The 16,685-nt window shown below is 35.0% G+C and overlaps 1 protein-coding gene across 1 annotated transcript in view; it reads right to left on the bottom strand.

The window, feature by feature from the left end:
* Window positions 1-16,685, bottom strand: part of UBA6 (ubiquitin-like modifier activating enzyme 6) — a 79,735-nt gene that overhangs the window by 40,748 nt on the left and 22,302 nt on the right. The window contains exons 7-13 of the mRNA XM_011965394.1: window positions 14,592-14,672; window positions 11,381-11,503; window positions 9,449-9,572; window positions 5,729-5,832; window positions 4,442-4,504; window positions 3,699-3,775; window positions 2,745-2,811 (exon numbers count right to left, since the gene is read on the bottom strand). Of these exons, the coding sequence (XP_011820784.1) occupies window positions 2,745-2,811; window positions 3,699-3,775; window positions 4,442-4,504; window positions 5,729-5,832; window positions 9,449-9,572; window positions 11,381-11,503; window positions 14,592-14,672 (639 nt within the window). The remainder of the gene's footprint in view (window positions 1-2,744; window positions 2,812-3,698; window positions 3,776-4,441; window positions 4,505-5,728; window positions 5,833-9,448; window positions 9,573-11,380; window positions 11,504-14,591; window positions 14,673-16,685) is intronic.

The raw sequence follows: 16,685 nt of genomic DNA, 5'->3' as shown, positions 1-16,685 counted from the left end.
GAGATCTGACCGTTTTATAAGCGTCTGGCAGTTCATCTGCTTGCACTCACTCTGTCCTCCCACCCTGTGAAGAAGCTGCCTGCTTCTCCTGTGCCTTCTGCCATGATGGTAAAGTTTCCTGAGGCTTCCCCAGTCATGTGGAACTGTGAGTCAATTACCTCTTTCCTATATAAATTACCCAGTTTTGGGTATTTCCTCATAGCAGTGTGAGAACAGACTAATATAGTAAATTGGTACGGCAGAGAGTGGGGTGCTGCGATAAAGATACCCAAAAGTGTGGAAGTGACTTTGGAACTGGAAAAGGCAGAGGTTGAAATAGTTTGGAGGGCTCAGTAGACGATAGGAAGATGTGGGAAAGTCTGGAACTTATCAGTTTTGACCAAAATGCTGATAGTGATATGGACAATGAAGTCAAGGCTGAGGTGGTCTCAGATGGAGACAAGGATCCTGCTGGGAACTAGAATAAAGGTGACTCTTATTATGCTTTAGTAAAGAGACTGGTGGCATTTTGCCCCTGCCTTAGAGATCTGTAGAACGTTGAACTTGAGAGAGATGATTTAGGGTATCTGGCAGAGAAATGTCTAAGTAGTAAAGCATTCAAGGTGTGACTGAGGTGCTCTTAAAAGCATTAAGTTTTATGCATTCACAAAAAGATGGTTTGGAATTGGAACTTACGCTTAAAAGAGAAGCAGAGCATTAAAGTTTGGAAAACATGCAGCCTGATAATACAATAGAAAAGAAAAATCCATTTTCTGAGGAGAAATTCAAGTCAGCTGCAGAAATTTCCATAAATAACAAGCAGGTAAATGTTAATTGCCAAGACAATGGGAAAATGTCTCCAGGCATGTCAGAGGTCTTCAAGACAGCTCCATCACAGGCCTGGAGGCCTAATAGGAAAAAATGGTTTATGGGGTGGCCCCAGGGCCTTGCTGCTTTGTGCAGTCTCAGGACATGGTGCTCTGTGTCCCATTCATGGCTAAAATGGGCCAATGTATAGCTCAGGCTGTTGCTGCAGAGGGTACAAGCCCTAAGCCTTGGTGGCTTACACATGGTGTTGGGCCTGCGGGTGCACAGAAGTCAAGAATCGAGGTTTGGGAACCTCTGCCTAGATTTCAGAGGATGTATGAAAACACCTGGATGTCCAGGCAGAAGTTTACTGCAGGGGTGGAGCCCTCATGGAGAACCTCTTGCTAAGGCAGTGCAGAAGGAAAATGTGGGGTTGGAGCCCCCAAAGAGAGTCCCCATTGGCACTGCCTAGTAGAGCTGTGAGATGAGCGCCACAGTCCTCCAGATCCCAGAATGGTAGATACAATGAAAGCATGGACCATGAATCTGGAAAAACTGCAACACTCAATGCCAACTCATGAAAGCAGTTGGAAGTGGGGGCTGTACCTTGTATAGTCACAGAGTGAAGATGCCCAAGACCATGGGAACCCACCTCTTGCATCAGTGTGACCTGGATGTGAGACATGGAGTCAAAGAAGATCATTTTGGAACCTTAAGGATTAATGACTGCCCTACTGGATTTTACAGTGCATGGGGCCTGTAGCCCCTTTGTTTTGCCCAATTTCTCCCATTTGGAATGGGAGCCTTTATCTAATATCTGTACCCTCACTGCATCTAGGAAGTAACTAATTTGCTTCTGATTTTATAGGCTCATAGGTGGAAGGGACTTGCCTTGCTCAGATAGGACTTTGGACTTGGACTTCTGGATTAATGCTGGAATGGGCTAACACTTTTGGGGACTGTTGGAAAGGCGTGATTGTTTTTTGAAATGTGAGTACATGAGACTCAGGAGGGACCAGGGATGAAATGATACATTTTGGCTGTGTCTCCATCCAAAATCTCATCTTGAATTGTTATCCCCATAATCCCCATATGTCAAGGGCAGGACCACGTGGAGGTAATCAGTGAGTGATAGTGAGTGAGTCTCATGAGATCTGATGGTTTTATAAGAACCTGGCAGTTCCCCTGCTTGTACTCACTCTGTCCTACCACCCTGTGAAGAGGTGCCTGCTTCTCCTTTGTCTCCTGCCAGGATTGTAAGTTTCCAGAGGCCTCCCCAGCCATGAGGAACTGTGAGTCAATTAAACTTCTTTCCTTTATAAATAACCCATCTCAGGATTTCTTCATAGCAGTATAAGAATGGACTAATACACTTCCCTCTCATTTTTATAAAATAAGAACAAAAATAATAAGAGTCTTCAAATAATTGCACAAACACTACCATGTTTATAGCTGCTTAAATAAAACTGTTGACAAGCAGGCACTGGCATCATAACACACACAAAAAAACCATTTTCTAGGTGACATGTTTAAATCTAAATCTGATGTGCAAAATGTGATAAAGAGATGTGAATGTATAATGTATAAAACAGATGACTTAGAAGAAAGCTAACATATATAACTTTAAGTGGGTTAACAAATCAAGTAAATCATAACAGAATAATAAAGAATAATAGTAACACTTAAAAAAATAGCAGCAGCAAATAGTAATTACGATATGTCACATGACATTTCTAAGTACTTTACAAAATTAAATCATTTAATGTTCACAATAACCCTAGGAAGGTAGGTTAACTCTATTTTATAGATTTATAAATTAAAACATAACAAAGTGAAATAAAGTTGTCTAATGCCACAGAGTAGCAAAGCTGGATGTGAAGGATAAGAGAATACTAATATATAGAACACTTATGTATTAACAAACAGATATTCGGACAGCCATAAATTTCAATAGTCACCTTCTCTTCCAAGGTTTCACTTATAGATGTTGCTAGTTTCAACAGTTCTTCTGAATCTTGTTGGCATCTACAACTCAAAACAGAAAACCCTAACTTTAGTTTTCTCAACTGCCATAAACAGTAGGACATACTCAAAATTAAAATTTAGGAAATATATAAAAGGATGTGGGATTTTGCCAACAGGTAGCACAAAACGTTTTACTGATTTAAAGATGATTGACTTATAAATACATTACTTCAAAGTCACACTTATATCAGTATATAAATAAGCTTAGTCTCTTTTTTTTTTTTTTTTTTTTTGAGACAGAGTCTCATTCTGTCACCCAGGCTGGAGTGCAGTGGTGCAATCTTGGCTCACTGCACCCTCTGCCTCCTGGTTCAAGTAATTCTCGTGCCTCAGCCTCCCAAGGAGCTGGGATTAACGGCATGCACCACCATGCCTGGTAATTTCTGTATTTTTAGCAGAGACAGGGTTTCGCCATGTTGGCCAGGCTGGTCTCAAACTCCTGGCCTCAAGTGATCCACCCACCTCGGCCTCCCAAAGTCCTGGGATCACAGGCGTGGGCCACCACACCCAACCCCAAGATTTAATCCAAAATATAAAAAGTAAAAACCTTCTGCAACAGTAGTCTGACTTAACAGGGTATAAAGTTAAAAAAAAAGTTACTATGGATTAATAATTCAATAATTCTCAGAATTTTTTTTTGTTGTTTTAAAAAGCTTTAATTTTTAAAGGCTTCAAAGTGGGAAAATTCACATTTAGTATGATTCCACTTTTAAAACCAATTTCTCCACTCCCACCAGGAAAAGGACTAGAAAGTCATAATAAATCTTTACACAGCTTGGCATATCTATTGGTATTGTAATTACAAAGGGCATAGTTTTTAAATTATAATTTCTGAACTACTACTTTTATAGAAAGGAAAATACTTATTTTTAAACTTAAAACATTACCCAACATTTGGCTTGCGACTGTATTTCTCCTGAAACTGGTCCAAGGCAAGCATAGCTGTGTGAATCTCTAAAGGTGCCTATTAAGAACATTAAAAATTGGCCAACATTTACTGAGTGCTTGTATGTCCCAGGTACTGGGCTAAATGCTTTTAAAACATTATTTAACCATCACAATAAACACATTAGCTTAATACTATTATTAACTCTATTTAACAAATAAGAAACCTGAAGGTTAGAAGTTAAATGACTTAACCTCAAGGCCATGAAGGTAAATGATTTAATCCCCTTTCCTTATTAAAATTTACAAATTTGGAAACTGTTAGTTCCTTCCTTATCACATTTCCTGCTATAAAATTACATCCATTTAAAAAAAAAATAGAATACATACTCAAAGCTTTTTTGGTAAGAAATACGCATTATATAAAAATGGTACGATTCAGAAAATCTTTTAATAAGATCATTTATACAAGTTATTGAAATCGTCTTTTAATTATCAAAGTTGGCAAATCACTATAAAAGTGAAACTTTTTCCTATTACTTTAACATTTTTTCTATGATACAAATTCCCATTTTTAATCCTCGGAAGTCAACTTTTGATATGTGAGTATAACCTTTAATATACTCACATTATAAGGCCTAACAGTAAGATATCTACATGGTTATTCCATTTTAACTTTATAATCACTCGCTAATTTTCATCTCTGATTCTGCTGCCTCTCTCAAACCTGTAAGTGTTTATTTACCTCAGGTTTGCTAAAATCCACAATAAGGCACTTTGGATGTTTTATCTGCCTCTCCAGTGGCTCCTGATACGGAAAAAAAAAAAAAAAACATTACTTCAGAGTAAGTGAGTGATTATTGGACAAAATATACTGCTATATGTCAGTGCACTAAAAACCAGGGAACTCTCCCAAGGGTCTGAAATAAGTAGGGTTGGGCTGATATGTTTTAACTGAAATAGAAACTAGCTACCACTCTTATGACAATACTTAAAAAAAAAAGTTAAATGCAATAAAACAACCTGCTCCACACAGTAAATTTGGGAACAATTAGTAAAAACATTTGCATACCTAAAAAAATTTATTATTTTAATCTAAAAGCTACCATATCTTTCTAATACCAGGCTATCAAGACTTTATTAAATTCTGTATGAAGAACACAAAGGCAAAACAAACGAACAAACAAAAACCAAAATATCCACCCAATCTAAAATTGAGACATATCCAATTAAAACTTGCGGACAAAGCACAAGGAGATATGCAGGAGCACATCTGACTAGATATATTATTTTAATTTTTTTTAATTCTAACTTTGAGTTGAACAAAGCCTTGTAAACGACTAGAGTTGTTAATAGTTCTGGAAAAGAAAAGGCAATTACGTTAAAACCTTGAGAACTTGTAAGAAAAAACAGAGATGTGTTAGCTTATCCTGAGAAGGAGCCCAAGGATTTTAGTTGCACAAGATCCCTTAGTTTCCTGACACTACATTCTCTATATTCAGCTATTTACATTTTCCTTTCAATGCCAGTCGTTTTTAGAAATTATTTTACATTTCCAACATATATGCTGTTTTCTGAAATTTATAAAATTAAATTAAATTTTAAAAACCAGGATTAACAAGTATAATTTGAATATCTTCATTTTAGAAAATTAAATAATAAAGTAAAACAACCTCTTGCTAAATCTTGAAAATACATTAGTTTTATTTCTTGTCTTAGAAAGTAAATTGTAATAAGTATGATAAACTCTTTGATAATTCACAAAGGTATAGTTCCTTTCGTGTATACCCATTTAGCTCAACTATATGTATATGGTATTCTGGCTATAAAAGATGTGTAAATTTTTTGTTAATATCCATTTTATTCATTTATTTCATTAGATTAATTCCATTTCCCTCAAAGCAGGTACAAATGAAAAAAAAAAAATCCGTTTCACATTTAACCTGTTTGGTTAACTGAGTAATTTCATTGTCTCTTCTGCCTTTCTTTTTCTGTGAAGAAATATTTTTTAGGCAGAAAAAAAAATACTTACAAAGAAAACTGTTTTAGGAGTCTTAACTTGGACAGCTATGCCTCCATGTAAATATGGTTCCAGTTCTGTAGTGTCACCAATACTAAAAGAAAATGGCGATATCACTAGAAGAAAAAAAATTTAAAAATTACACGGGGAAACAGATATTTAAATTTCAACTCTTATTGTCATAAAATGTTAATTATTCCCAATTTACAAAATTAAAAAATTCCAGCATAGTGGTTTTTTGTTCGTTCGTTTGTTTTTTAATGAAGAGCTGGGAGGAGTATGGGGACCTAGACAGAGTGTTTTTTCCAATGTGAAACTCCAGGACTTAAAAATAACGAAGGAAACTTATAGAAAAAGAGTAATGAGGGCTACTCATTATTAGATATTAAAATATATCAAAAAGCCTCAATAACATAATAATAACTACCTATCATAATAATATAATATGGTACTGGTTAATAAACAGACAACTGGAAAAGATTAGAGAATTCAGAAACAGTCTCAAGTACACAAAGGACAAAATCAAGGTGGCACCTCAATCAGTAAGGAAAAGATAAGATCGATTATTCAATAAATCTGATACAGAAAAAAGACATCTGGGAAAACACCCATTGCAAATGGACAAAAGTTTTAAGTGTCAAAAATGACGCTAACAATTTCTTAGATGAAAGCATGAGAGAAAAATTTCTTTAAAACCATGTAGTAAGGAAGGCTTTTCTAAGTAATACTCTAAATAAAAACCATAAAAGAAAATAATTAAAATTTGATTATGAAAACATAAAAAAGAAAACCTCATGACAAAAACCCATCATAAGCAACATCAAAAGATAAATGGCAAACCAGGAAAATATTATGCTCTGTCTGGGCATAGTGGCATGTGCCTGTAGTCCCATCTAATCAGGAGGCCAAGGCAGCAGGATCACTTGAACCCAGGAGACTGTAGTGTGCTAAACTGTACCTTTGAATAGCCACTGTACTCCAGCCTGGATAACAAAGTGAGACCCTCATTTCTTAAAAAGAAAAAACATGGTCCGATAACATTTTCATCTGTATTATGACATATTAGGTAGCTATAAAAGAAAATTTAAAGGAAAAAAAAAGGACGTTCTCCAATTACTAATGAGAAAAGATCACAAACATATTTTGTTTAATAAAAAGATAAAGGACAGCACTATGTATAATGTGCTTCCTTCTGTGTTAAAAACAAACAAACAAACAAATACACAATAAACTAAGACTAACAGTTACCTGTGGTAGTGGATGAGAACTGTGAGGGTGAAATCAAGTTTGGGCAGAACACTTTTCATTGTAAACATTTACCATTTCTCATTTCTGAACCATTTGGTTATTCAAAAAATTAAGTTAAAAAAACCAAGTAAGCCCTCCCCTTTACTTAATATATTATATAATACAGGCATCTATACTATATAATATGTAATATATACTATATATGTGTATATATAATAAATATATAAAGTAGACAGAATGGTCAGCAGAGTGAACACCAAACTTAGCAGCTGTTACCTCTGGAAAGGAAAGGAAGTCTGAAGTAGGATTCATTTTTAGCCCTATTTAAACATATACACATACATATATATCTAGAATAAGTTTGTATTATTTTAGCTATTTAACAGTGTTTTTTGGCTGGTCATGAGGTTTTTTTGATCTTCATGCCTGTAATTACAACACTTTGGGCAGCCAAGGGGAAAAGTTGACTTGAGCCCTGGGGTTTCAGACCAGCCTGAGCAACATAGAGATCTTGTCTCTACAAAAATAAAAAAAGTTAGCCAGGTGTGGTGGCACACGCCTGTGGTTCCCAGCTACTTGGGAGGCTGAGGTGGGAGGATCACTTGGGCCCAGGAGGCTGAGGCTGCAGTGAGACACGATCATGTCACTGCACTTCAGCCTGAGCAACAGAGCAAGATGCTATCTCAAAGAAAAAAAAAAAAAACAGACAAAAACACAAAACAACATCTTTTCATGCGAGCAGAATATTACTTTAGATCAGTAGGTAGCAATTTATAAATGTTAAGAGAAAAAAAAGCTTCCTAACAGCCACTCTAAACTTACTCATCTCTCCCTCCAAAGAATTATTGGCACAAAATGTGGGTTTTCTTTCTCTTTGTTTCTTGACATGCAGTGGCTCCTCTTTATATAAGCAGCCTCATAATCTGAACCTTCACCACAATTCACCACAATATGGACCCCAAAATTACAAATAATAATCCTAAATGATTAATTTTAATAAAAATAGATATTCTTTAATATATATGATCTGAACCTGTATTTAAAATACTTAGACGTAATCAGGAAACAAAATGAAACAGTTTTGTTATACAACATGCATGCTAAAATTACAAATAATAAACCTAAATGACTAATTTTAATAAAAATAGACATGAATATATATGACCTGAATCTGTATTTAAAATAATTAGATGTAATCAGGAAACAAAATCAAATAGTTTTGTTATACAACATACACGCTAAAATTACAAATAATAATCCTAAATGATTAATTTTAATAAAAACAGACATATTCTTTAATATCTATGATCTGAACCTGTATTTAAAATAATTAGATGTAGCTGGAAAAAAAAAATCAAATAGTTTTGTTATCAAAAATACTTAAATATATATTCAAAGTTGTTTATCTATAAACAGTTTGTAATAAGAATTGATTTTTCCCTCTCCTGAGGATATATTTTGCTGTCATTAAAAAAAAGTAATTCCATTTACTGTCTATAAATTAAATACATAGTTATATTTTCAAATGCTCTAAAGATAAAACTGCATCAATTTTCCCTAAATATGTGTAAGCATGCCATATAGTTATGGCTTGTCCAGTACTGTCTTTGACTCTTTTCAACGTGGCTGAAGGAAAAACACAAACTACGCAGATTAACTCTGCTATAAATTCATTATATTAAACTTCAAATGGGCCCTATATGATGCCTGACATCTTTCCATTTTCAAGAATGTCTACTTTCCTCCTGGTTTTGGCAATGACTTCACATTAGTCCAATGAAAAAACAGACTCCTTCAACTGCTTGCCAACAAACCTACAAACTTGCCTGCAGACATGACATTCACCCCTTTTATTCAAGCCACTGAACAAGAACATATATTCCAACCAACATCTAGACATCTTCCTTTAAACACTTCATTGCTACCTCATTTTACAAAGCTAAACTATACTCTTTATCTACAAAACCTACTCCCTTTCTTGCATTCCTTAAGTGAATATGTTGACTGACCAGGTAGAAATCTTCACTCACCTATAGTATGTGATCAAGTTTCTTTCTAAATATCTTAAGATTAAGACTTGTGAGTTCAATTCTCCCTGCCAGCCCTGCTGTATTAATTTCTTGTAGTTCCTTTAGATCTGTCTTGTATCTGAGCCTTTTCTGTTTGTCTCTGCATAAATAATCTTTTTTCAATACCTTCCTAAGCCAATGCAACCTTCACATTTTAATCAAGACAACCTGTCCCATTGCTGCTGTCCCAAAACTGAGTAGGTTTCCTTGCTAAGTTTGGTGTCGCCAAAATGGGTATATTCTCTTAATATCATCAGTGTTTAACAATGTCTTCACTTGGATTGAATATTTTGAGGCCAAGGGCTTTAGATCATGTCTCTTTGAGTTGACGTTCTGTTCCCAATACTAAGTATAGTGTCTGAACTATAAATTTGCTGAATAAGTATAAATGAATTAAGAAAACACATTGACTTACCCGTTATTTGTTGTATAGATCCATTTAAACCTGTCATTCCATTAATTTCTCGAAATGTTAGGAATTGTCCTGTCTCCAGTTTGTGAGGATGATTTTCAAGGCAAGTAACAATGCCAGGATTTGCCTAAAAATAAGAGTACTCTATTAAAAAATAAGTTCACATATTCTTGGTGTACAAATTGAAATCTTAAGCAAAAATGACAAAGTTATCATAAAATTCTCAAAACCAAAATTCTACGCTATTCTTCTGTTAGTAAAAGCAAGCCTTTAAAAAGCGATCACAAAATAATGATCAAATTATTACTATTTTATAAATGAATGCTGAAAATATAATTTCTACATTTGGTAGGAGATGTGCAAAGATTCCATAGAAAAGATCAAATATTTAATAGATTCAAAAACTCCTGTAACTTGTAAAAAACATTCCAAGTTATCTAATAGTTTTAAATGTGAGAAAAAACCCATGGGCATAAATGATAAAAACCTGCCACTGAAGATCAAAGAATAGTAAAGAAGGAGGATAGAAATTTTAAAGATGGGAATCTGGTAGTTTACAACTTGCTCAACGCTTTAAAGAAATATTGTGTAGCTTATCAGCTACATTTCCTATAGTATTCAATAAAAGATAACACCGATGCAATAAGAATCCACACCACATTTTGGAATTTATTCTCTGTGTTTTTCTCAGGGACAAACTAAAATCAAGTAGAGAAGGTAAAAGGTTAAATAGTAACATGCCTGAAAGAGTAACTCAGGTAGAATAATAAATCACTCTGTAAGCAGAAAGATATACAGATTGACTTTTCAATAAATTTTTCTTAAAAAGGCAAGAGAGAGAGAGTACTGGGTCTCTATCACCATGAGATTACACTGGGTTTAAAAATAAAGTATAAAAACAAGAAATGCGAATTACAAATACTAGTATGTTAAAGTATATTATCATTCCCTTATTTTGTCTTCTTTTGGACTTCAACGTAAGTTGATTATAAAGAATACAAACAAAGTAAATTATTTGTGTAAAAGAATAGTAAAAGGGGATCATAATGATTTCTCCGGCTCTTTTGTGGAATAAAAAATTGAGCCTATGCATGATCAAGAGTGTGGTTAGAAAATTCAGACTTTTGAATTTGAAGGTTAATCAAAATTTTCTACACCTTCTAAATAATGCTTTAGAAATATAACAAATTACAAATGCTTTTCTCTAATATGATTTAAGTGTGCCTTTTTATAGTATTAGACTAGGTGACTTACAACATACTTAATGCATCCACTATCTAACACAATAAACAATTCAGTAAACACTGAATCACAATTCATGACCCATAGGAGGTAACATAGAATAAAATTAAAATTAAAATTTATGACAAGCAAATGTTGCTCTATCAAGTATTATTATTTTTTTTCTTTCTTTATTTTTGAGATGTGGTCTCACTCTGTCACCCAGGCTGCAGTGCAGTAGCGTGATCTTGGCTCACTGCAACTTCCGCCTCCCAGGTTCAAGTCATCCTCCCATCTCAGGCTCCTGAGTAGCTGGGACCACACACCACCATGCCCGGTTAATTTTTTGTATTTTTGGTAGACATGGAGTTTCACCATGTTGCCCAGGTTGATCTCAAACTCCTGAGCTAAAGTGATCCACCCCCGTCAGCCTCTAAAAGTGCTGGGACTGTAGGCATGAGCCTCCGTGCTTGGCCCTATCAAGTATTATTTGTTAGAGGAAATCCAGAATATTTTTAACAATTAATATTCCAGTTTTAATTTAGTTTTAATATAATGAAGTCAAGAAATTAGCTACATATTCCCTCATTATCTTAAAACACTATAAAAGAAATTTTATATACTGTAATACTTTGCTGACACCGCCTTCTTGAAAATAGCATTCACATCAACTTTAACAAAATTTATTTTAAAAGTTCATTAATATAATCATACTTGCGTTATGTTTGAAATGAAAATTTCTTTTGGTTCTTCTCCTGTTGCATCTAAAACTTCAAATTCATCACCAAAATCACAAAATAACCTTGACCAAATTCCATGTACATCTGCACTGATAAACTGTAAAATGGCAAAAACAAGTTCAAGCTTATTTATATAAAGAAAAAAAAACCACTCTACTCTCCTAGCCCATTTCATGACAATTTCATTTATAATTAAGTATACCCCGTAGAACCTATAGAATACAAAGTAAATAATAAACAGGATAAACTGATGTAGACTGGTTTAGGAATCAAAGATTTTCAGTACTTTTAGTAAATGAATGTCCAGTACAACAAAATAAGAATATCAGCATATCATATTTAAAAATTCTATGACTTTTAAATAACAAAAATTCTGTGATTTTAAAATTTTGTGCTTGTCACAAAATTCAGGCACAACATAAAAGAAACAGATACTTTGGCTTAATAGTCCAGCACTGAATTCTTACTTGTTATTTTAGGAAAGAGGAATGAAGTGCTCATTTACCCAAAGCAGCAGAGTTAATGGAAAATAGAATAGAGCTAAAAACTGAGAGCAGAGTCTACAGAAAAAAAGGCTGAAAAACTGACACCACAAATCAAAGCCATGAAAGGTAAAATATTAAGTTCTTAAATCACAAATGTTTTATTAAAAGCAATTTTTCTAACACATGCATTGTCTCCATTCTGAGAATTTGTAAATAAATTATTTTTGGGCTTAAAAGCTATTTTTAGAGCTACTGCTAATAAAGAGAGATCTTTATTCTGTAATGCACCCAATCTTGCATAAAATAATGTTTTTCTAACATAATTAAGTACATTGATATTATAAGAACATATTAAAATAATTTATAATCCCAATTACATGAAGTAGTGATACAGATAACAGAAGACCACCTCCCACTTGATCATATATTGACTTTACTGATCAAAATGGGTACATATAGCATTTTTTTTAACAAGACATAAAACCGGACAGAAACTTAGAAGCTTTTTTTTAAAGTTTAACTCTAAAGAATATATAAATTACATAAACAAATATTTTAATTTATAACCTTGTGTAGTTATTTTGTAACACTTCTGTGCCCTATTGTAAGTTCACTGGCTATTCTGTCTTAATCACATGCTTAAATTGTAAACCACAGCACAAATGCTCTACAGAGCATAAATATGCTATGTAAATACCACAATCCAAAAATTTTCAACACACCTACATCATAAATTACGATTTTTGACTTAGCGCCTAACTCAAAGAAACAATTAGCTTTTTCCTTTTTCCAGTGAAACAATCCCCAAAACAAAAGAGATGAGGTTAATAATGAATTCAATTACAAGTGAAGAACTGTGATTTTTTCCATCTAAACCTCTTCCCAATGTCACTGTGCACCTAATCGTGCTGGAGATTTAAAAATCTATGAGTCATTCTTGCTCACTCACTCTTTCCTTCACAACTCATTCATCTATCTACAAGTTCTGTTAGGCCCCCACCCCACCCTGCCCTTTTTCTTAAACAAAAGACACCTCAAATTCAATGACTTCTGTCTCTCTCTATTCCCAAGTCTTCTATCTAAGATACCAGCATCTCTCAGCTGAACTACTGCAGTAACTACTAACTAGTCTAGCTGCCTCTACTTTACTCTTATAATCCAACAGTTCTATTTCTTTTGGTTATCTTTCATGACCCCTTCATACTCTTAAAAATTATTGAGGACCCAAAGAGCTTTTGTTTATGTGAGTTACACCTATCAATATTTACTGTGTTAGAAATTAAAACTGAGAGAAATTTAAATCACAAGAATATACACATTCCATTGTCAGAGCAAGGATATCACCACACATCATATAGACTCTGGAAAACTCCACTCTGCCTCCTAAGATAATCAGAATGAAAAAGGCAAGTAACATCTTAGTAATATGAAAACAAAAAGTTTGACTGTGTAGAACCACTGTAACGGTCTGAGGGATTCTTAGTGTCCCTGGATCACCCTTTGAAAAATACAATTATAGTCTTCTCTCCATACAGCAAGCCATAGTGATCCTTTAAAAATATAAAACAGATTAAAACTCACAGGCCTAAAAACTCAAATGTCTTCAAAGATCTTATAACGTATGGCCCCAACCTACTTCTCCCCAACTAATCTGGTATATTTTACTCCTACTATCTTCTCCTCTTTACCACTCTGTTTTGGTCCTGCTTGCCTCTTATTGTTCCTCAAAACCACCAACCTAATTTTTACACTTGCAAATATTTACATTTGCTGATTCCCCTGCTTTGAATGCTTTCCCCCAGATCTTTATATAGCCTGTTCTTTCTCATTATTCAGGGCTCTATTCAAACGTCATCTCCTTAGTGAAGACTTCTCTAACCTTCTAATCTAAGAGAACCAGAACTGGCCCTTCTCCCTACATCATGCAGATATCATTCTCTATTTTTCTTTATCCAGATTTTTTTTCTTCACAGGACTTGAAACTCTTTAAAAACACATGATGTATTTATTTTCTTGTTTATTGTACATCTTCCCAGGCAGAAGGTAATTTTCATGAGTAAGAAAATTTGTCTCTATTCACTAATGTATTTCTAGTGGCTATAACTATCTCCAGTACATAGATAATCAATGAATATTCATTGAATGAACCACTGGACTTCTAGAAAATCAGCACCATAACAACATTTAAAAACAGAGGCTGGGCGCAGTGGCTCACCTGAGGTCAGGAGTTCGAGACCAGCCTGGCCAACATGATGAAATCCTGTCTCTACTAAAAATACAAAAAATTAGCCACGCATGGTGGCGGGCACGTGGAATCCCAGCTACTTGGGGGGCTGAGACAGGAGAACAGCTTGAACCTGGGAGGCGGAGGTTGGGGTGAGCCAAGATCGTGTCACTGCACCCCAGCCTGGGCGACAGAATGAGACTCTGTCTCGAAAAAAAAAAAAAAAATTAGATGATGATTTCAATGTTTATCATACTTTCCATTCCTAACATTAATTCTTCCTTAGTTTTGGCAATCTGTCTATAAACCAAACTTAGATCCTAGTTTTAAAAATAGGAAATGAATATATCAAAATTAATGAAAAAAATCTTATTGTGATTATTATGTAAAAAGTTTCTTATACAACCCATTAATAAGTTAAAAATTCTAGTAGAGAAAGTGGTTAACTACATGTCATTACTAAATGATACAATTACCTTAATTGGAGGGCACTGAGAACGGCAAAAGTCATTGATCTTCTTCTGCAATGGAAGTTTCATCTCAGTCAATACTACACACTGTTGAGAAAACAGCAAATTAAAAACTAGAAAATACGTAATTATTTTTGTAATATACAATAATCAGAAGCATGTCAGTTTGCACTGTGCTAAAGACACATCACTAATCTCACTGAAAAGTTACAATCCTATGGAATTCCATTCCAAGGTTAATACCTTCACAAAGTACAGATAACAAAAGTAAAAATAACATATACAGGTGAAAACCTGCACACATAAAACTTGATAACCATCGCAGGCTTTACGATTAGAAGCAAACCTTAATATTCTATGTGGTATTTATGGACTCTAAGTGATTAGATTTGTTTCATCTATTACTATCACACAAATACTAACCTAGCTACCAGAGTATTACTTTCATGTTAGCTTAAAAACCTGACAACATTTTTAAGAGACACATTAGTTGGCTACTAGAACAAGTCCATCTGTGGATTTAGTTTTTTTAAATCTAGCTTGCAATATGGTTTGCTTCCTGTAGGGAGACATTCCTCCATGGGTCTCTCGTCTATACAGTCTCACAACGTATGCCATGAATGCAAGGTCCTTACCACTCTTTACTTGAGGTCATTTCTCAGAATTGTATTTGCTGTGTAAAAACTTGAGGGATGAGGTAAGATCTTCCTCAGGGATAAAGGGACATCTTAGCTTGCTTTAAAACAGCCAGTTCCCCAAGCTCAGCATTCTTCTCTAAAGCAACCTACTACATGTGCAGACATTCACTGAGCCCTCTGCCTTGAACTAGAGGGACTTGGGGGACAGGGGGCGAGGAAGAAAATGCGATATAATGCTCATGTTTTTTATTATGCACTGAGTAATAAACTTCTTAGTGTCTGACCCAGGAATCTCATATTTCCTGCATCTGTGAAACAGTAACAGGCTAGGTTGCAAATAATAAAAAAATCAAAGACTAGACCCAACACATACTGAAACTGATTTGAGTTTTATCAATGTTAGAAAATTCTCAGCCGTACTTTCTTTGAATATTGCCCTTTTCTATTGCTATCTATTGCTATCTAGAAATCCAATCTCATAAATTGGACCTTTTCATTCAAGCTCTCATTTATTTTAATTTGTCCATAGTATTTTCTCTTATTTCTTTTTGGTTTTTTTTTTTTGGTTTTGTTTGTTTGTTTGTTTGTTTTTTTGAGACACAGTCTCACTCTGTCGCCCAGGCTGGATTGCAGTGGTGTGATCTGGGCTCACTGCAAAACCACCTCTGTCTCCTAGGTTCAAGCGATTCTCCTGCCTCAGCCTCCCCAGTAGTTGGGATTACAGGCACACGCCACCATGCTCAGCTAATTTTTGTATTTTCAGTAGAGACAGGGTTTCGCCATGCTGGCCAGGCTGGTCTGAAACTCCTGATCTCAGGTTTTCTGCCCGCCTCGGCCTCCAAAGTGCTAGGATATTTTCTTTATTTCTATGTGCTATAGTTTTGGTAATTTCCTCAGGTCTATCATTCAATTCACTAATGTTTATTCCAGCTATTATCTATTTACTGTTTAATCTATCCAACGAATTTTAATTTTTAAGACTTCATGTTCATTTCCGTAAGTTGTACCTCGTTCTTTATCACATCTGCCTGGTCTTTTTCAATATTATATATTTAATAACTTCTTTTGAGATTTAGTAGTTTTGAACATCTGTATTTTATAATTTCTCAAACAAATCTATTCTTCTAAATCTTGGAGGTTTAGGCTGGGCATGGTGACTCACACCTGTAATCCCAGCACTTTGGGAGGCCAAGGCGGGAGGATCACCTGAGGTCAGGAGATCAAGACCAGCCTGGCCAACATGGTGAAACCCCATCTCTACTAAAAATACAAAAATTAGCGGGGCATGGTGGCATGTGCCTGTGATCCCAGCTACTCGGGAGGCTGAAGTAGGAGAATCGCTTGAACCCAGGAGGCAGAGGTTGCAGTGAGCCCAGACTGTGCCACTGCACTCCAGCCTGGGAGACAGAGCAAGACTCCAGAAGAAAAGAGGGGAGGGGAGGGGAGAGGAGGGTAGGGGAGG

Source organism: Mandrillus leucophaeus, unplaced genomic scaffold (genome assembly GCF_000951045.1).
Source record: "Mandrillus leucophaeus isolate KB7577 unplaced genomic scaffold, Mleu.le_1.0 Scaffold722, whole genome shotgun sequence".
Classification (NCBI taxonomy): Eukaryota; Metazoa; Chordata; class Mammalia; order Primates; family Cercopithecidae; genus Mandrillus; species Mandrillus leucophaeus.
This window is presented reverse-complemented; position numbering and strand designations above follow the sequence as displayed.